Genomic DNA, 21,327 nt, shown 5'->3' with positions numbered 1-21,327 from the left:
ATACCATAACTAGTAATCAATGAAATAACTGGAACAGTAACTGAAGAAATATTTAGCACAGAACATGAATTTTGATTGTTATTTATATCTGTAGCGCTGCAATGCATGCTAGGAGGCATGTTGGACAACATCAGTGTTGACAGCAGGTGGCAGCAGAGGTTGACTGTCACCCCCAAGGGAGCAATGATGACCAAATGAAGCTTTTTGAAGCAATGAAGCTTTGCAGCCAATTGGTTCAAAGCTTCATGGTGGTTCATATGTCCTTATGACAGTTTTATGATGCCGCTGTCAAATAAAGTGTTACCGGTTAATATCTTGTGGTGTAAATATCCCATCATACTGTAAGGACAGCTGCAGCTGATAGTCCAGTGCGGCTTTTCTATGAACAAATAGCGTTTTCGTGTCAAATTTGGTGGGTAGCGGCTTATAGTCAGCCTTATAGTGGAAAATTATGGTATCCATTTTGTGAAAAAGTTTGTCACCTGACTGGAAGTCAAAACCCAAAGTAATAAACTTCCATTTTGACTTTCTCATGTAAATCACAATATAATCTATGCTACTGCCTACTGCTAGTTTCTCTTTTAATGCTTTTCTATTCACCCCCCAATTCTTTTTGTTTACTCCTTTCCCCCAGCTCTCTACTTTGAAGGAGCCATGTTATTGTTATGATCATTGTCTCTAACTGGATCAGTTACCATTAGACCTGAATCCCTCTCCTTTTGAGGGCCTTAGACTGTCTCTCTAACCCAATAGAAAACCCATGGGCGCTATTGTAAATGGCTCACTGGCCATTCACTATCTCACACTGAAGTACAGACGCAGATTTCATTCTAAAGATTCATTGGCCTGCCCCCTTCTACATTCAAATTGGGACACATGCACTTACATAGCCACATTTTCCTGATCACAATGGATCTCATCATGTTTAGCAGTGCGCGCGCACACACACACACTTGCTCTCACTGAAAATCATTTGTTATTGGAGCCGGGAAAGTAAATGGTAATACTATAGGCAGATGTGAGTGTGTGTTGACGCGACGCTTGCGCCTGGATGTCATTATTGTTGGATGTATGACTCGGACTGAGGACAAGAGCGTAAATGTCATTCTATCAATGAGGTTATCTCTAATAGATGGACAGTTGAAGTCCCGGGTTCCATTTACTCTGCTGTCTGCCGAGTCCCTGCGCTGCCTTTTCAGTCCATGGCTGACGGCTATAATTCAGGTGATAAATTGTTTGTAGAATGGTTTGCCTTTCTGTATGGCTGCGAATACGCATTCTCCCCCCCCTTTTTTTTTTTTTTTTTTTTGGAAAGGATTCATACGGGAAACCCATTTACTGTACATGGACGACTGATGACAAGGACTATTTAGGGCCCGAGCACTAGGCGTGCGAAGGCCCTATTGTAATGCAAAGGATTATTAGGGCCCGAGCACTAGGCGTGCGAAGGCCCTATTGTAATGCAAAGGATTATTATTAGGGCCCGAGCACTAGGCGTGCGAAGGCCCTATTGTAATGCAAAGGATTATTATTATTATTATTATTATTATTATTATTATTATTATTCTTCTTTCTTCATGGCAAATGAAAATGGCCAATTTGGAGGCCTGAACATGCACGAAAAGTCACCAAAATTTGCACATACGTGCAGATTCGCGTAAAATTTGATAATCTAGCGTCGTTTTGAAAAAATTTCAAAAAATGGCTCAGTGGCGCCCCCTTGACCCTTAAAATTTTCAAAAAGGCCTTTCCTCTCAGGTTTTCAACGTAGAGCGATGAAATTTGGGGAGTAGATACCTTATGCCTAACTGTTCAAAAAAGCCTCTTGCACCCATATTCCAAATCTGACAGGAAATCGGATATTTTGGATCAAATGTGAAATTTTTTCGGTTCACAGTTGGAGTTTACGTTTGGAGGCCTGAACATGCACGAAAACTCACCAAAATTTGCACATACATGCAACTTTGCGTAAATTTTGATAATCTACAAAAAAATTTAACAAAATCGCTCAGTGGCGCCCCCTTGAAATTTTCAAAAAGGCCTGTCCTATTAGGTTTTTTCAACGTAGAATGATGAAATTTGGTGAGTCGATACATTGTGTAAAACTGCTCCAAAAAGTCTCTTGCACCAATATTCCAAACCCAACAGGAAGCCGGAAATTTTGGATCAAATGTGAAATTTTATCGATTTACATTTGAGACCTTGTCGCTGAAGAAAATAGTTGGATCGTCTTCAAAATTGGTCAGACTATTCAGGAGACATATGAGATCTTAAGTTTTCAAAATGGTGAGTTTTAACTCAAGGGTCTGACCTGGGCGTGGTCCCAAAGTCGGCCATTTTTGGGCAAAATACCAAATTCAGAATATGATTAAAAACTCGGTGATACAACGTTCAATCTTTTTCATTTCTAGCATGTATATGAGATATCCCAGCCTGAACACGACTGCATTGAAATATTACCCATTAGGCCTGGCGCCCCCTAGTGGAAACAGGAAATGGCCTTCTTTACGAGACAGGCTCCTCCTCCAAGGGAAAAAAATCTATTGACCTCAAACCTGTTTCAGGGGAGCCTCAAGACATGTGTTCAGGTCCCTGATGAAAAATATTGAGGTTTCGTTGAAGCGGAGAGGTCCAAACTGGAAGTGAAAATGACCGTCAACAATTTGTCTCGCCAAAAACTTTGAACAGTCATAACTCGGCAGATATGCAACATATCTGCGCCAAACTTTCCGTGTTTGTTGAGAGTCATACCCTGAAGGTTCTTGTAGGGGTCATTTGCATCAACTCTACAGTGCCAACTAGTGGCGACAGAAAGAAGTTTTAAAAAAGGCCTTTCCTATTGGGTTTTTTCAACATAGAGCAAGGAAATTTGGGGAGTAGATACCTTATGCAAAACTGCTCCAAAAAGTCTCTTGCACCCATATTCCAAATCCAACAGGAAATCGGGTATTTTGGATCGAATGTGAAATTTTCATGGGTTCACAGTAAGAGTTTACATTTGGAGGCTTGAATATGCATAAAAACTCACCAAAATTTGCACATACATGCGGCTTTGGATAACGTTCGATAATCTTGCAATGTTACAAAAAAATGTAACAAAATGGCTCACTGGCGCCCCCTTGAAATTTTCAAAAAGGCCTCTCCATTTAGGTTTTTTCAACGTAGAGGGATGAAATTCGGAGAGTCAATACCTTGTACAAAACTGCTCCAAAAAGTCTCTTGCATGCTTATTCCAAACCCAACAGGAAATCGGGTATTTTTGATTGAATGTGAAATTTTTATCGATTTACAGTGTGCACATTTTACACCTTGGCACCTAGGGAATTAGTTTGATCATTCTCAAAATTGGCGAGCCTGTTCATGAGGCATATGAAATCTTAATTTATCAAAATGGTGTGTTTTCATTCACGGGCCTGACCTGGGCGGGGTGCCAAAGTCGGCCATTTTTTCGCCAAAACACCGAATTCGGAAAATGACTGATAACTCCCTCATACAACGTTCAATCTATTTTAAATCTGGCATGTGTGTGAGGTATACTAGCCTGAGCAGGACTGGATTGAAAATTTACCATTTGTGCCTGGCGCCTCCTAGTGGGAACAGGAAATGCCCTTTTTTACGGGACACACTCCTCCTCTAAAGGGAAAAAAATCAATCTACCTCAAACCTGCAAAAGGGAAGCCTTAAGACCTGTCTTCAGGTGCCTGATGAAAAATATTGAAGTTTCGTTGAAGCGGAGGGGTCCAAACAGGAAAGTGAAAATGACTGTCAACAATTTTTCTCTCCAAAAACTTTGAACAGTCATAACTCGGCAGATATACAACATATCTGCGCCAAACTTCCCGTGCTTGTTGAGAGTCATACCCTGAAGGGCCTTGTAGGGGTCATTTGCATCAACCCTACAGCGCCAACTAGTGGCAATAGAAAGTCACTCGTTTTTCCAATACATGTCCAGTTCTTTTCAGGTTGGTCATTGTAGTTTCAAGACCTATTAAAATACTTTTTTACGGCCCATGTCCACGTGTCTCTGTCTGTTGCCGTGACGACCCTTTGTTCGCCATTTAAAGGAAATATTTTTTTTCAGAGACTCAGGCAGCTTATAGAGCCACAATAGTTGGCACACTTGGTCGAATTGGCCCAGTTAGAAGATTAATTTTAGTTTTGAATAAGGGCTTGGCTGCACAGCTCAGTAGTGGCTCCTTTTTTGTAGTACTCTCTCCAATAGGGGTTTTTATCTCTTGGGTGTGGGAATGTAAATAGGCGACTTTCGAGCATGTTAGGTTCTAATGAGCTGATTAGAGAGGAGGATCTGCCACCGCCCTGACCTGCACACAGTCCGAGTTGCGTGACGTCCGAGTTGCGCTAGTTATTATTATTATTATTATTCTTTTTTCAGGGCAAATGAAAATGGCCAATTTGGAGGCCTGAACATGCACGAAAAGTCACCAAAATTTGCACATACGTGCGGCTTTGCGTAAAATTCGATAATCTTGTGTCGTTTTGAAAAAATGTCAAAAAATGGCTCAGTGGCGCCCCCTTGACCCTTAAAATTTTCAAAAAGGCCTCTCCTCTCAGGTTTTCAACGTAGAGCAATGAAATTTGGGGAGTAGATACCTTATGCCTAACTGTTCAAAAAAGCCTCTTGCACCCATATTCCAAATCCAACAGGAAATCGGATATTTTGGATCAAATGTGAAATTTTTATCGGTTCACAGTTGGAGTTTACATTTGGAGGCCTGAACATGCACGAAAACTCACCAAAATTTGCACATACATGCAACTTTGCGTAAATTTTGATAATCTACAAAAAAAATTAACAAAATGGCTCAGTGGCGCCCCCTTGAAATTTTCAAAAAGGCCTTTCCTATTAGGTTTTTTCAACGTAGAACAATGAAATTTGGTGAGTCGATACATTGTGCAAAGCTGCTCCAAAAAGTCTCTTGCACCCATATTCCAAACCCAACAGGAAGCCGGAAATTTTGGATCAAATGTGAAATTTTATCGATTTACATTTGAGACCTTGTCGCTGAAGAAAGTAGTTGGATCGTCTTCAAAATTGGTCAGACTATTCAGGAGACATATGAGATCTTAAGTTTTCAAAATGGTGAGTTTTTATCCAAGGGTCTGACCTGGGCGTGGTCCCAAAGTCGGCCATTTTTGGGCAAAACACCAAATTCAGAAAATGATTAAAAAATCCGTGATACAACGTTCAATCTTTTTCATTTCTAGCAAGTATATGAGATATCCCAGCCTGAACACGACTGCATTGAAATATTACCCATTAGGCTTGGCGCCCCCTAGTGGGAACAGGAAATGGCCTTCTTTACGAGACAGGCTCCTCCTCCAAGGGAAAAAAATCTATTGACCTCAAACCTGTTTCAGGGGAGCCTCAAGACATGTGTTCAGGTCCCTGATGAAAAATATTGAGGTTTCGTTGAAGCGGAGAGGTCCAAACTGGAAGTGAAAATGACCGTCAACAATTTGTCTCGCCAAAAATTTTGAACAGTCATAACTCGGCAGATATGCAACATATGTGCGCCAAACTTTCCGTGTTTGTTGAGAGTCATACCCTGAAGGTTCTTGTAGGGGTCATTTGCATCAACTCTACAGTGCCAACTAGTGGCGACAGAAAGAAGTTTTAAAAAAGGCCTTTCCTATTGGGTTTTTTCAACATAGAGCAAGGAAATTTGGGGAGTAGATACCTTATGCAAAACTGCTCCAAAAAGTCTCTTGCACCCATATTCCAAATCCAACAGGAAATCGGGTATTTTGGATCGAATGTGAAATTTTCATGGGTTCACAGTAAGAGTTTACATTTGGAGGCTTGAATATGCATAAAAACTCACCAAAATTTGCACATACATGCGGCTTTGGATAACGTTCGATAATCTTGCAACGTTACGAAACAATTTAACAAAATGGCTCAGTGGCGCCCCCTTGAAATTTTCAAAAAGGCCTCTCCATTTAGGTTTTTCTAACATTGAGTGATGAAATTTGGAGAGTCAAAACTTTGTGCAAAACTGCTCCAAAAAGTCTCTTGCACACACATTCCAAATCCTACAGGAAATCAGGTATTTTGGATTGAATGTGAACTTTTTATCGATTTACAGTGTGCACATTTTACAGCTTGGCACCTAGGGAATTAGTTTGATCATTCTCAAAATTGGTGAGACTGTTCATGAGGCATATGAAATCTTAAGTTATAAAAATGGTGTGTTTTCATTCACGGGCCTGACCTGGGCGGGGCGCCAAATTCTTCCATTTTTTCGCCAAAACACCGAATTCGGAAAATGACTGATAACTCCCTCATACAACGTTCAATCTATTTTAAATCTGGCATGTGTGTGAGGTATACCAGCCTGAGCAGGACTGGATTGAAAATTTACCATTTGTGCCTGGCGCCTCCTAGTGGGAACAGGAAATGCCCTTTTTTACGGGACACACTCCTCCTCTAAAGGGAAAAAATCAATCTACCTCAAACCTGTATAAGGGAAACCTTAAGACCTGTCTTCAGGTGCCTGATGAAAAATATTGAAGTTTCGTTGAAGCGGAGGGGTCCAAACAGGAAAGTGAAAATGACTGTCAACAATTTTTCTCTCCAAAAACTTTGAACAGTCATAACTCGGCAGATATACAAGATATCTGCGCCAAACTTCCCGTGCTTGTTGAGAGTCATACCCTGAAGGGCCTTGTAGGGGTCATTTGCATCAACCCTACAGCGCCAACTAGTGGCGATAGAAAGTCACTCGTTTTTCCAAAACATGTCCAGTTCTTTTCATGTTGGTCATTGTAGTTTCAAGACCTATTAAAATACTTTTTTACGGCCCATGTCCACGTGTCTCTGTCTGTTGCCGTGACGACCCTTTGTTCGCCATTTAAAGGAAATATTTTTTTTCAGAGACTCAGGGAGCTTATAGAGCCACAATAGTTGGCACACTTGGTCGAATTGGCCCAGTTAGAAGATTAATTTTGGTTTTGAATAAGGGCTTGGCTGCACAGCTCAGTAGTGGCTCCTTTTTTGTAGTACTCTCTCCAATAGGGGTTTTTATCTCTTGGGTGTGGGAATGTAAATAGGCGACTTTCGAGCATGTTAGGTTCTAATGAGATGATTAGAGAGGAGGATCTGCCACCACCCTGACCTGCACACAGTCCGAGTTGCGTGACGTCCGAGTTGCGCTAGATTGCGAGGGCCCGTTCAGTCCTGCTTGCAGGCCTAGTTATTATTATTATTATTATTCTTCTTTCTTCATGGCAAATGAAAATGGCCAATTTGGAGGCCTGAACATGCACGAAAAGTCACCAAAATTTGCACATACGTGCAGATTCGCGTAAAATTTGATAATCTAGCGTCGTTTTGAAAAAATTTCAAAAAATGGCTCAGTGGCGCCCCCTTGACCCTTAAAATTTTCAAAAAGGCCTTTCCTCTCAGGTTTTCAATGTAGAGCGATGAAATTTGGGGAGTAGATACCTTATGCCTAACTGTTCAAAAAAGCCTCTTGCACCCATATTCCAAATCTGACAGGAAATCGGATATTTTGGATCAAATGTGAAATTTTTTCGGTTCACAGTTGGAGTTTACGTTTGGAGGCCTGAACATGCACGAAAACTCACCAAAATTTGCACATACATGCAACTTTGCGTAAATTTTGATAATCTACAAAAAAATTTAACAAAATCGCTCAGTGGCGCCCCCTTGAAATTTTCAAAAAGGCCTGTCCTATTAGGTTTTTTCAACGTAGAATGATGAAATTTGGTGAGTCGATACATTGTGTAAAACTGCTCCAAAAAGTCTCTTGCACCAATATTCCAAACCCAACAGGAAGCCGGAAATTTTGGATCAAATGTGAAATTTTATCGATTTACATTTGAGACCTTGTCGCTGAAGAAAATAGTTGGATCGTCTTCAAAATTGGTCAGACTATTCAGGAGACATATGAGATCTTAAGTTTTCAAAATGGTGAGTTTTCACTCAAGGGTCTGACCTGGGCGTGGTCCCAAAGTCGGCCATTTTTGGGCAAAATACCAAATTCAGAAAATGATTAAAAACTCCGTGATACAACGTTCAATCTTTTTCATTTCTAGCATGTATATGAGATATCCCAGCCTGAACACGACTGCATTGAAATATTACCCATTAGGCCTGGCGCCCCCTAGTGGAAACAGGAAATGGCCTTCTTTACGAGACAGGCTCCTCCTCCAAGGGAAAAAAATCTATTGACCTCAAACCTGTTTCAGGGGAGCCTCAAGACATGTGTTCAGGTCCCTGATGAAAAATATTGAGGTTTCGTTGAAGCGGAGAGGTCCAAACCGGAAGTGAAAATGACCGTCAACAATTTGTCTCGCCAAAAACTTTGAACAGTCATAACTCGGCAGATATGCAACATATCTGCGCCAAACTTTCCGTGTTTGTTGAGAGTCATACCCTGAAGGTTCTTGTAGGGGTCATTTGCATCAACTCTACAGTGCCAACTAGTGGCGACAGAAAGAAGTTTTAAAAAAGGCCTTTCCTATTGGGTTTTTTCAACATAGAGCAAGGAAATTTGGGGAGTAGATACCTTATGCAAAACTGCTCCAAAAAGTCTCTTGCACCCATATTCCAAATCCAACAGGAAATCGGGTATTTTGGATCGAATGTGAAATTTTCATGGGTTCACAGTAAGAGTTTACATTTGGAGGCTTGAATATGCATAAAAACTCACCAAAATTTGCACATACATGCGGCTTTGGATAACGTTCGATAATCTTGCAATGTTACAAAAAAATGTAACAAAATGGCTCACTGGCGCCCCCTTGAAATTTTCAAAAAGGCCTCTCCATTTAGGTTTTTTCAACGTAGAGGGATGAAATTCGGAGAGTCAATACCTTGTACAAAACTGCTCCAAAAAGTCTCTTGCATGCATATTCCAAACCCAACAGGAAATCGGGTATTTTTGATTGAATGTGAAATTTTTATCGATTTACAGTGTGCACATTTTACACCTTGGCACCTAGGGAATTAGTTTGATCATTCTCAAAATTGGCGAGCCTGTTCATGAGGCATATGAAATCTTAATTTATCAAAATGGTGTGTTTTCATTCACGGGCCTGACCTGGGCGGGGTGCCAAAGTCGGCCATTTTTTCGCCAAAACACCGAATTCGGAAAATGACTGATAACTCCCTCATACAACGTTCAATCTATTTTAAATCTGGCATGTGTGTGAGGTATACTAGCCTGAGCAGGACTGGATTGAAAATTTACCATTTGTGCCTGGCGCCTCCTAGTGGGAACAGGAAATGCCCTTTTTTACGGGACACACTCCTCCTCTAAAGGGAAAAAATCAATCTACCTCAAACCTGCAAAAGGGAAGCCTTAAGACCTGTCTTCAGGTGCCTGATGAAAAATATTGAAGTTTCGTTGAAGCGGAGGGATCCAAACAGGAAAGTGAAAATGACTGTCAACAATTTTTCTCTCCAAAAACTTTGAACAGTCATAACTCGGCAGATATACAACATATCTGCGCCAAACTTCCCGTGCTTGTTGAGAGTCATACCCTGAAGGGCGTTGTAGGGGTCATTTGCATCAACCCTACAGCGCCAACTAGTGGCAATAGAAAGTCACTCGTTTTTCCAATACATGTCCAGTTCTTTTCAGGTTGGTCATTGTAGTTTCAAGACCTATTAAAATACTTATTTACGGCCCATGTCCACGTGTCTCTGTCTGTTGCCGTGACGACCCTTTGTTCGCCATTTAAAGGAAATATTTTTTTTCAGAGACTCAGGCAGCTTATAGAGCCACACTATTTGGCACACTTGGTCGAATAGGCCCAGTTAGAAGATTAATTTGGTTTTGAATAAGGGCTTGGCTGCACAGCTCAGTAGTTGCTCCTTTTTTGTAGTACTCTCTCCAATAGGGTTTTTTATCTCTTGGGTGTGGTAATGTAAATAGGCGACTTTCGTGCATGTTAGGTTCTAATGAGATGATTACAGAGGAGGATCTGCCACCACCCTGACCTGCACACAGTCCGAGTTGCGTGACGTCCGAGTTGCGCTAGATTGCGAGGGCCCGTTCAGTCCTGCTTGCAGGCCTAGTTATTATTATTCTTCTTTTTTCATGGCAAATGAAAATGGCCAATTTGGAGGCCTGAACATGCACGAAAAGTCACCAAAATTTGCACATACGTGCAGATTCGCGTAAATTTCGATAATCTTGCGTCGTTTTGAAAAAATGTCAAAAAATGGCTCAGTGGCGCCCCCTTGACCCTTAAAATTTTCAAAAAGGCCTCTCCTCTCAGGTTTTCAACGTAGAGCAATGAAATTTGGGGAGTAGATACCTTATGCCTAACTGCTCAAAAAAGCCTCTTGCACCCATATTCCAAATCCAACAGGAAATCGGTTATTTTGGATCGAATCTGAAATTTTTTCGGCTCACAGTTTGAGTTCACATTTGGAGGCTTGAACATAAACGAAAACTCACCAAAACGTGCACATATGTTCAACTTTGCGTAAATTTGGATAATCTTTGAAAAAAATTAACAAAAAGGCTCAGTGGCGCCCCCTTGAAATTTTCAAAAAGGCCTGTCCTATTAGGTTTTTTCAACGTAGAATGATGAAATTTGGTGAGTCGATACATTGTGTAAAACTGCTCCAAAAAGTCTCTTGCACCTACATTCCAAATCCAACAGGAAGTCGGAAATTTTGGATCAAATGCGAAATTTTATCGATTTACATTTGAGACCTTGTCGCTGAAGAAAATAGTTGGATCGTCTTCAAAATTGGTCAGACTATTCAGGAGACATATGAGATCTTAAGTTTTCAAAATGGTGAGTTTTCATCCAAGGGTCTGGCCTGGGCGTAGTCCCAAAGTCGGCCATTTTTAGGCAAAATACCAAATTCAGAAAATGATTAAAAACTCCGTGATACAACGTTCAATCTTTTTCATTTCTAGCATGTATATGAGATATCCCAGCCTGAACACGACTGCATTGAAATATTACTCATTAGGCCTGGCGCCCCCTAGTGGGAACAGGAAATGGCATTCTTTACGAGAGAGGATCCTCCTCCAAGGGAAAAAAATCTATTGACCTCAAACCTGTTTCAGGGGAGCCTCAAGACATGTGTTCAGGTCCCTGATGAAAAATATTGAGGTTTCGTTGAAGCGGAGAGGTCCAAACTGGAAGTGAAAATGACCGTCAACAATTTGTCTCGCCAAAAATTTTGAACAGTCATAACTCGGCAGATATGCAACATATCTGCGCCAAACTTTCCGTGTTTGTTGAGAGTCATACCCTGAAGGTTCTTGTAGGGGTCATTTGCATCAACTCTACAGTGCCAACTAGTGGCGACAGAAAGAAGTTTTAAAAAAGGCCTTTCCTATTGGGTTTTTTCAACATAGAGCAAGGAAATTTGGGGAGTAGATACCTTATGCAAAACTGCTCCAAAAAGTCTCTTGCACCCATATTCCAAATCCAACAGGAAATCGGGTATTTTGGATCGAATGTGAAATTTTCATGGGTTCACAGTAAGAGTTTACATTTGGAGGCTTGAATATGCATAAAAACTCACCAAAATTTGCACATACATGCGGCTTTGGATAACGTTCGATAATCTTGCAACGTTACGAAACAATTTAACAAAATGGCTCAGTGGCGCCCCCTTGAAATTTTCAAAAAGGCCTCTCCATTTAGGTTTTTCTAACATAGAGTGATGAAATTTGGAGAGTCAAAACTTTGTGCAAAACTGCTCCAAAAAGTCTCTTGCACACACATTCCAAATCCTACAGGAAATCGGGTATTTTGGATTGAATGTGAACTTTTTATCGATTTACAGTGTGCACATTTTACACCTTGGCACCTAGGGAATTAGTTTGATCATTCTCAAAATTGGTGAGACTGTTCATGAGGCATATGAAATCTTAAGTTATAAAAATGGTGTGTTTTCATTCACGGGCCTGACCTGGGCGGGGCGCCAAATTCTTCCATTTTTTCGCCAAAACACCGAATTCGGAAAATGACTGATAACTCCCTCATACAACGTTCAATCTATTTTAAATCTGGCATGTGTGTGAGGTATACCAGCCTGAGCAGGACTGGATTGAAAATTTACCATTTGTGCCTGGCGCCTCCTAGTGGGAACAGGAAATGCCCTTTTTTACGGGACACACTCCTCCTCTAAAGGGAAAAAAATCAATCTACCTCAAACCTGCATAAGGGAAACCTTAAGACCTGTCTTCAGGTGCCTGATGAAAAATATTGAAGTTTCGTTGAAGCGGAGGGGTCCAAACAGGAAAGTGAAAATGACTGTCAACAATTTTTCTCTCCAAAAACTTTGAACAGTCATAACGCGGCAGATATACAAGATATCTGCGCCAAACTTCCCGTGCTTGTTGAGAGTCATACCCTGAAGGGCCTTGTAGGGGTCATTTGCATCAACCCTACAGTGCCAACTAGTGGCGACAGAAAGAAGTTTTAAAAAAGGCCTTTCCTTATGGGTTTTTTCAACGTAGAGCAATGAAATTTGGGGAGTAGATACCTTATGCCTCACTGTTCAAAAAAGCCTCTTGCACCCATATTCCAAATCCAACAGGAAATCGGATATTTTGGATCAAATGTGAAATTTTTATCGGTTCACAGTTGGGGTTTACATTTGGAGGCCTGAACATGCACGAAAACTCACCAAAATTTGCACATACATGCAACTTTGCGTAAATTTTGATAATCTACAAAAAAATTTTACAAAATGGCTCAGTGGCGCCCCCTTGAAATTTTCAAAAAGGCCTCTCCAATTAAGTTTTTTCAACGTAGAACGATGAAATTTGGCGAGTCGATACATTGTGCAAAACTGCTCCAAAAAGTCTCTTGCACCCATATTCCAAACCCAACAGGAAGCCGGAAATTTTGGATCAAATGTGAAATTTTATCGATTTACATTTGAGACCTTGTCGCTGAAGAAAATAGTTGGATCGTCTTCAAAATTGGTCAGACTATTCAGGAGACATATGAGATCTTAAGTTTTCAAAATGGTGAGTTTTCACTCAAGGGTCTGACCTGGGCGTGGTCCAAAAGTCGGCCATTTTTGGGCAAAATACCAAATTCAGAAAATGATTAAAAACTCCGTGATACAACGTTCAATCTTTTTCATTTCTAGCATGTATATGAGATATCCCAGCCTGAACACGACTGCATTGAAATATTACCCATTAGGCCTGGCGCCCCCTAGTGGGAACAGGAAATGTCCTTCTTTACGAGACAGGCTCCTCCTCCAAGGGAAAAAAATCTATTGACCTCAAACCTGTTTCAGGGGAGCCTCAAGACATGTGTTCAGGTGCCTGATGAAAAATATTGAGGTTTCGTTGAAGCGGAGAGGTCCAAACTGGAAGTGAAAATGACCGTCAACAATTTGTCTCGCCAAAAACTTTGAACAGTCATAACTCGGCAGATATGCAACATATCTGCGCCAAAATTTCCGTGTTTGTTGAGAGTCATACCCTGAAGGTTCTTGTAGGGGTCATTTGCATCAACTCTACAGTGCCAACTAGTGGCGACAGAAAGAAGTTTTAAAAAAGGCCTTTCCTATTGGGTTTTTTCAACATAGAGCAAGGAAATTTGGGGAGTACATACCTTATGCAAAACTGCTCCAAAAAGTCTCTTGCACCCATATTCCAAATCCAACAGGAAATCGGGTATTTTGGGTCGAATGTGAAATTTTCATGGCTTCACAGTAAGAGTTTACATTTGGAGGCTTGAATATGCATAAAAACTCACCAAAATTTGCACATACATGCGGCTTTGGATAACGTTCGATAATCTTGCAACGTTACGAAAAATTTTAACAAAATGGCTCAGTGGCGCCCCCTTGAAATTTTCAAAAAGAGAGGAGGATCTGCCACCACCCTGACCTGCACACAGTCCGAGTTGCGTGACGTCCGAGTTGCGCTAGATTGCGAGGGCCCGTTCAGTCCTGCTTGCAGGCCTAGTTTTATTTGTGTTTGCACTTAAACTCAAAAGTTTTGTTACGCAAGTGTTTTTGATTCTCTTGTGTAGGTTTTTGATGCAGCTAAATGCTGCCTCACCCTGCTTGGTTCTTGTTCTTGGAACATAGAGGAGACCGGTTACAGATGAGGGGTCTAGATTTTTCATAGTGATCCACAAATCAAGCATGTATTTTGGTCCAAGGCCATTAAGTGTTTTGTAGACGAGCAGTAGTATTTTATAGTCTGTCCTTTGACTCAGTGGAAGCCAGTGTAACAATTTCAAAACCAGTGTAATGTGGGGTCCAATTTCCTTGTGTTTGTAAGGACTCTGGCAGCACATTCTGTACTAGCTGCAGTTTTCTGACTGATTTTCTTTTTCATCAGGTCCAGCATGTTTAGTGTGCCTAGCGGTGGTAAAACATGTTTTTATCTCTCTGGCAACTGTCTGTGTAGAGAAAGAGATTGTGTGTATAATGTAAACATGATACGAGTCATACACACGGCCTTTTAATGGAAAATAATTCAATTATTTTTGTTCTGATGGTAATAATGTTGAGCTTTGGCTGTGGGTTTAGGCTCCCCTGAAGGACTGCATTTATTTGAATTTTATTTAGAATATTTTGTGATTTAAAAAAAATTAAAAAACATAGTTATGGTCCAATTCGCTAATATGTTTTGAAAATAAAAATCTTGTTCAATGGAAAGTTTTTTTTTTTTTTTTTTTTTTTTAATTTTTTAAAGGGATCCTCTGTTTTTAAGACAAGTAATTCTTAAAAGATACATGTTAGTATGAGTTATAATAATTTGATATTAAAACCCCTCTTAATGTTTTTGTTTTAATAAAGTTTGTAAAATTATTTTAAGTGACAGGTCGCCATTCTTGTTACGTCGCAGTGCGTGACGTCACTGGTCCCGTTGCGGAAATCCCAGCGTGTCACTCGTTAGCTTTCCCAACATATCGTTAGTTCTACCCTTCCTATTTGAACCACATCTGAAAAGTGAAGAGCAGGACAGCACTGTCGGTCGTTCACAAGACGAACTTCAGGGAAAAATGCGTGCAGCAAATACCTGATAAGCCAAAAGCTGGGCAAAACTGGTGATGCGAGAGAGTCCTGTTGGGAAGTCCGGTTGGGAGCGAGAGTGTATGCTGTCCGGTTTTATTAGCAGATATTCAAGGTAAGCATATTGCGTTTTCAAACTTATCCCAATATAATTATGTAGAATGTTAGCATCCAGAGCTGTCGTGTGCTTACAGTACAGGCCAAAGAGCACACTTTGTGTAATCCATGTCTTGTACATTGTAACAGGTGATAGCTAGGATACGTGTATAAAAGTACCAAAAAGGGGAAAATATTTCCACCTTGACCACTTTTCACTCGGGAGCTCTGCAGTACGCAAACACGTGTTCCCTGACAAACTCCCAACGTTGTTGTAAGGTCCACGTCAGAGTCACTGTAGCGTGCCATAGTGCTTTAATTATTTAGTATGATTTGGGGAAAACTCCCACGAAGAATAGTCAACAAAAAAAGATAGCAATAGTAATCCAAATCTGCGTTTTTTACTCACTCGAAGATCCAGGAATTAGACCGATACCATTGTAATGTCGCAGCCGCGATTAGGCCGTCGATTCCACAAAATAGACTGAACTGAAAAGCCGCTGTGGGACTGACGAATCAAAAAAAATGGACAGATCCGAAACCAATATTGCAGACGCGGTGGGACCGTCTGATCCAGAAAATAGACAGATCCCTTACTTGACTGAGGATCCAGGAAAAATGTTCGGGCGCTAGTTGTAACACGTGGTGGGTAGGATGCATGCATACAGGGACCAAAAAGGGGGAGACGCTTCCACTAAACCACACTTATTCAGTAAAAATAATAATTCCACCTTGACCACTCACTTCACTCCCCTTGTTTCCATTTGACTGGAAATTGCATCCAAAAGCAGCACATCGTGGCATTTTACTTCGCGAGTTTAGGCAGCAATAAGCAATTGTTGAACACGAAAGATACCAATGACGTCATCACTGTGAGCCCACAAACCATGGCGCCAACTAACGGTCAAAATATGGACTAAATATTATAAAATATTGCCATTGATTTAACATTTTATGTGTTTCTAACAACATATTTTAGTACAAGAGAACAATTTAGGTTTATTAGAGCCTATATGTATTTAAGTTAGAGGATCACTTTAAACCCAGATATCTCAAACTAACACATTTTAGAGCTGTAATTGCAATACTGTGAAACCATGAGATTTTGGCTTAAGGTTATCATACTGTCAGAATATCATACCGGCACATGACCAGTTTAATGTAATTTTACATTTTACAAATTTCACACTCCTATCTGAATGTCTTTTCACATTTAATAGCTATTCCAAGACAATGCATCAAAACCAACTTTTTTTCCAGAAAGCACACGGTCCCAGTTGAAGCCTGGGACCATGTGCTTTGGTCAGATGAGACCAAGATTGAGCTTTTTGGCAACAAACACTCTAAGTGGGTCTGGCGTGCCACAAAAGATGTGCATGCTGAAAAGCACCTCATACCCACTGTGAAGTATGGGGGTGGGTCAGTGATGCTGTGGGGCTGTTTCGCTTCCAAAGGCCCTGGGACCCTTGTTAGGGTGCATGGCATCATGAATGCTTTGAAATACCAGGACATTTTAAATAAAATCTGTCGCCCTCTGCCCGAAAGCTGAAGATGGGTTGTCACTGGGTCTTTCAGCAAGACAATGAACCTAAACATATGGCCAAATAAATCTACACAGAAATGGTTCACCAGGCACAAAATCAAGCTTGTGAAACATTATAGGAGAAGATTAGGTGCTGTTTTGTTGGCAAGTTTTACAAAGTATTAACACCAGGGGTGCTAATAATTGTGACACACATTATTTGATGTCAAATAATTATTTCTTTATGTGGGATTTTTTTCCCCACTGAATAAATGCACTTGTATTGAAGGTTGGATTTTTCTTTTTTTCCATTAAGGTCCCATATTATTTGAATAAAAAAATAATTATTAGAAGCTAAAAAACACATCTTAACCATGGATGCCAATAATTATGGAGGGCACGGTATCAGTTCTATGTGTTGGATTTTATCTAGTAAATTTCTCCCCAAAATGCAACTTGTACTCCGGTGCGACTTATATGTTTTTTTCCTCATAGTTGGGCATTTTATGGCTGGTGCGACTTATAGACCGAAAAATACGGTAGTCGGTACGGTAGGTTTTTTGAATTATTATTTTTAATTATTATTACTATTTTTGAGTGTTTTGCTTTTTCATTACATACTTCTGTGTTTTCATTTTACCTTGACATTTAAAATCAGCTATGAGGAGCGTGCACGATACTTGGAAACTATTGTGCAGCACCATCAGGAACCAACCACCTTTGAGGATTATGCTGCCCGCGTCTACAGTCCAGCTCCCTGCACTCATCTGCCGACTGACACAGGTACTGCAGTTCTAATGACACTCTCTTCGGTTCTAACCACAACTTTCATATTAAGGAATGAGGGAGTGATTCATTCCTCTGTTATGACCTCAGTCAGCCATTTAAAATGTGCTGTTGGTTACCCATAAATAATGTAATTATGTGAATGTGTATTTATTTACAATTGCGTTTCACTTTAAAGCTACACATGTTTTAATAACAATGTTATATTACAAAGAAATGTAATGTCTGATATGATCACTAATGGCATACTGTGCATCTGGAAAGAAATTGTTGCGCAAAAGCTGTGAATACCTATGGACATTTGATGTTCTATACATTTTTAAGTCTTTGGCTGCCACTGACAGAGAAAGATGTCCAATCCATTAGTGATTCATTAGTGATCATTTAAATTCACAGTAGAAAGATGAAAAGAGACACATGATTGGACGTCTGTCATCGTCAGTGCCAGTAGAAGAGTTAATACACTTGCACACCAAAAACACTACGTAGAATTTTGAGGGAAAATATAAGTTATTTTTTCTGTGATGAAGCTTTATCACAACAAAATGTGAACATAATGAACCACTGATTACGGTACTTTCCAGATGTACTATATATTTTGGCATATTGGAATTTTGTTTCTGTTGTGTTATTCACAAGTGTGTGTAATTTTGTTGGTGCTGTCATACTTGCTCATCTCACCAGCTGTTGTCTTATGATAATAATAATATTAACTTTGAGGCTGAACGACAAGCAGGCTAATTGGTATAAGCCACGCATTGGGGTGGGATGTACTCTCATTAGACAAATTGTGATACCGCACAGACTCCTAACTATAATTCCATAATTAAGCCTTAATTTAAAAAAAAAAAAAAGGGCTCTCAGGATCAATACTTATACATCCCGAGAATATACATACAGGTAGTCCATCTGTTACGACGTACTCGACTTAAGCAACTTTGACTTTACGACGCCGGAGTCGGTGTTCAAACGTCTGTTCAAAACGACACGCGTTTTAACTTTAATTTCCTGAGACAGTCAGGAAATTAGAATATTGTGTATTCTAATTTCCTGAGACAGTCCTGTATATATACACAGGACTGTCTCAAAAAATTAGAATATTGTGTATTCTAATTTCCTGAGACAGTCCAGTATATTGAAATTCTTCCGTTTCTCTGCTCCAGAAGGATAAATTCTCGAGATATTCGTGCATCTTCCTAGCAAGTTTGAGCACCAATCATCGCAAAGCAGGTTCAACATCACTCCCCAGGTTGCCAGATTGTAATGACAAGAAAATGGATATTTGCATAGGTAAACAGCAATGCGTGCCACATTATTCACGATGCTCTATTAACAACGTATAAAATGAGGTTGCCAGATTGGGGCCCCCCTAGTGGTGGCCATAAGCAGCTGCATTGTATGCGTATAGGCTGGGCCGGCCTTGAATCTGAGGAGGAGTGTCGAACCAGGGAGCCAAGCCACGTTGTTTTTTTGACATTGAAACTTACAAAGTAACAACGTACACCTTGCATGCTGCGGTTCCCCCCGGGAACTACATAACTTGCCAACATTAGTTCCGCAGCTGAATTATGTTAAAACTTGCTACAACCCCTTACTTTATAAAAGTTTGAGACATGAGACTACAAGAGTACAAGAATTTTCCCTAGATTTTACAGGTAAATTTCAGGTACGGTATATTTGGGTAACTACGGTTGTTAACACAGTACGATTTGCCGAGCGTGCGTACACCCTGAAGAGAAATCATACTCTGCTTGTTGTTCAGCCCCGAACACTTAATGCTTCAGAACACAGGCTGACATTTTTGATTACGCGAATCATTATTTCTGGACAGATTAATTTTTTTTTTATTTTTTTTTCCCTTCCAATTTGATAGCCATCCTGTGCTCTGAAATAAGTCTACCTCTTTAACGCACCTTTTATAACAACGCAGTGATCAAACGTGCTTCTCGTTCTTTTTGTTTTCTTCTCCTTTGATTTCTCTTTATTCTCATCTGCCTTTGTTATCCCTTTTTGTTTGGTTCTTTTTCTTTGTTGTCTTTTTCTCCCCCCTCCTTTGTTCTTTAGATCGTATTGTGTCACTTGCCTATAGCTAAAAGGTAAGATCAGTAAGATGAACAAGTCTGCTTGGCTCTTTTTTTTTTCCACAGTCAAGCCTCAATTGTGCTTTTTTTCCCCCCCGTACCTTCACTAAGCCTTTTTCTGTCTTTCCTACCCTTGCAGGTCTGCATGTGTTTCTGGGATTCTGTGATGTTTTTCCCAGAAGGAAATGTCATTTTCAAAAGTTTCAGCAGTTTGGTACAAAGTAGTTTACCATGATTAAAAATCTTACTACTTCATTCTTTCTGAGCCTTGTTCAGAATGGTCAATTTATCTGACATTTTCACACTCACTGATTTAAAAAAAAAAATCTGAAAATTTTGATTCATTATGGTTAGTTTTAATGACTGTTTTTTACATTATCAAACTACATTACAAATGAATGTGGCATATCCTTCACTTTAAACGTGAGCGATGAGAAATTTTTATCCTTCAAGCTGACCACTAACACTTGAAATTCCTTTTTGTTCCTTTGACATGTGATCTGACTGATTTTTTGGTACTCTGACTCTAACCTCATGTCTGTGCCTTTCCTTCTGGTTTGGATGTGTTGCCACACACACATACAGTAAAACATGTTTATGGTTCTTAAGAGCCACAACATAAGTACATATAGGGAGACTAGACGAATCCTGTCAACAATTTGCCTTCCCGGAGATAATCCAAAGATATTAGAAAGCTTTATGTTTGGAGGGAGACGGACATGTTGACTTTACAGTGTGTTTAATTTCTATAATCGTCATCTAATGAAGCTAAATTACATTTAAATACAGCAGATGATTAGCAGGTCACATGTTCAAATCTAAATGAAGTTCGATATTATGTATGCCGGAAAACACTCAGGTGACTTAATGTTCCGCTTTGAGACCCCCAATTTGGCCATGCATATGTCATACATCATTGGAAAGCTTAAAATCTCAATTTTCTGGGGGAAGAAAATTTTTGAAAAGGAGGGCATTTAAAAAAATTTTTAGACAGCAAAACTATCTGGAGGTGAGAGCATGGGAGAGCAGAATTACAGACGGCATGACTTTAACGAAATATTATCGAGTACTTGTTTCGATCCAAAAACTCCATGTAGCATGTATCACCGATTGTCAAGACACAGCTGTGAATGGCCACAGCTGGATTTTTTGGGGATTTTATGGGTGAAACATGGTAATATTAAGAGGGTCGCGATACAGAACTCACAGACATCGAGGAGTGGTCGAGATTTTCTTTTTCATATATTTACCCTTTTAAACGTTTTTTTTTCCCCCAATTTTTCTTTGTTTGGATCGATTATCGTCTAACATATCGGAGAAAATGTGACAGTAACAAAACAAAAAAAAAATACAATTAAGCAATAGTTATGAGGTAGATATCCGTTACTTTTTTACAGACACCATTTTTTACTTTGTGACGTCATTTGTGTAAAAGTTCAAAATATGCGAGTGAAATATTAGACATCAATTAATGATTCTAAGCTAAAAATGACAGACATTTTGAATGATAAATATAATTAATTACCTTCATTTTATGGCTGGGTTGAAACAAAAGCGGTTGCGTGACGTCTGTAAACGGGTAAAACCGACAAATTAAAAATAGTTTGGGGTCTTAATGCGGCTTGAATCTGCTATGGCAGCATATAGACATATTTCTCTATCAAACACAACAGTTCTTTTGGCTTAAAATATAGCGGTTTCTTCGAAAGAGGAGTGCAAGAGCAGAAACTGCTTTTTCAGCCTCGTCTGTGTTTTCCGCCATGTACATGCAATTTCAGAATAGTAAGGTCCCAGATATTTTTTTCATGTCCTGTCCTAATCATTTGTTATACATA

At 39.9% G+C, this 21,327-nt stretch overlaps 1 protein-coding gene across 8 annotated transcripts in view; it reads left to right on the top strand.

The window, feature by feature from the left end:
* Positions 1-21,327, top strand: part of ralgapa1 (Ral GTPase activating protein catalytic subunit alpha 1) — a 148,181-nt gene that overhangs the window by 113,476 nt on the left and 13,378 nt on the right. For 7 of the 8 annotated variants that reach the window (XM_057860334.1, XM_057860335.1, XM_057860337.1 and 4 more), the window contains one exon: positions 17,284-17,408. In XM_057860334.1, coding sequence (XP_057716317.1) covers positions 17,284-17,408 — 125 coding nt within the window. Of the gene's footprint in view, positions 1-17,283; positions 17,409-19,475; positions 19,508-21,327 lie in introns of all 8 variants that reach the window. The other variant, XM_057860338.1, reaches the window with a different exon arrangement.

Source organism: Corythoichthys intestinalis, chromosome 15, assembly GCF_030265065.1.
Source record: "Corythoichthys intestinalis isolate RoL2023-P3 chromosome 15, ASM3026506v1, whole genome shotgun sequence".
Taxonomy (NCBI): Eukaryota; Metazoa; Chordata; class Actinopteri; order Syngnathiformes; family Syngnathidae; genus Corythoichthys; species Corythoichthys intestinalis.
The sequence above is the reverse complement of the archived record's forward strand: the minus strand, read 5'-3'. Positions and strand labels throughout refer to the sequence as shown.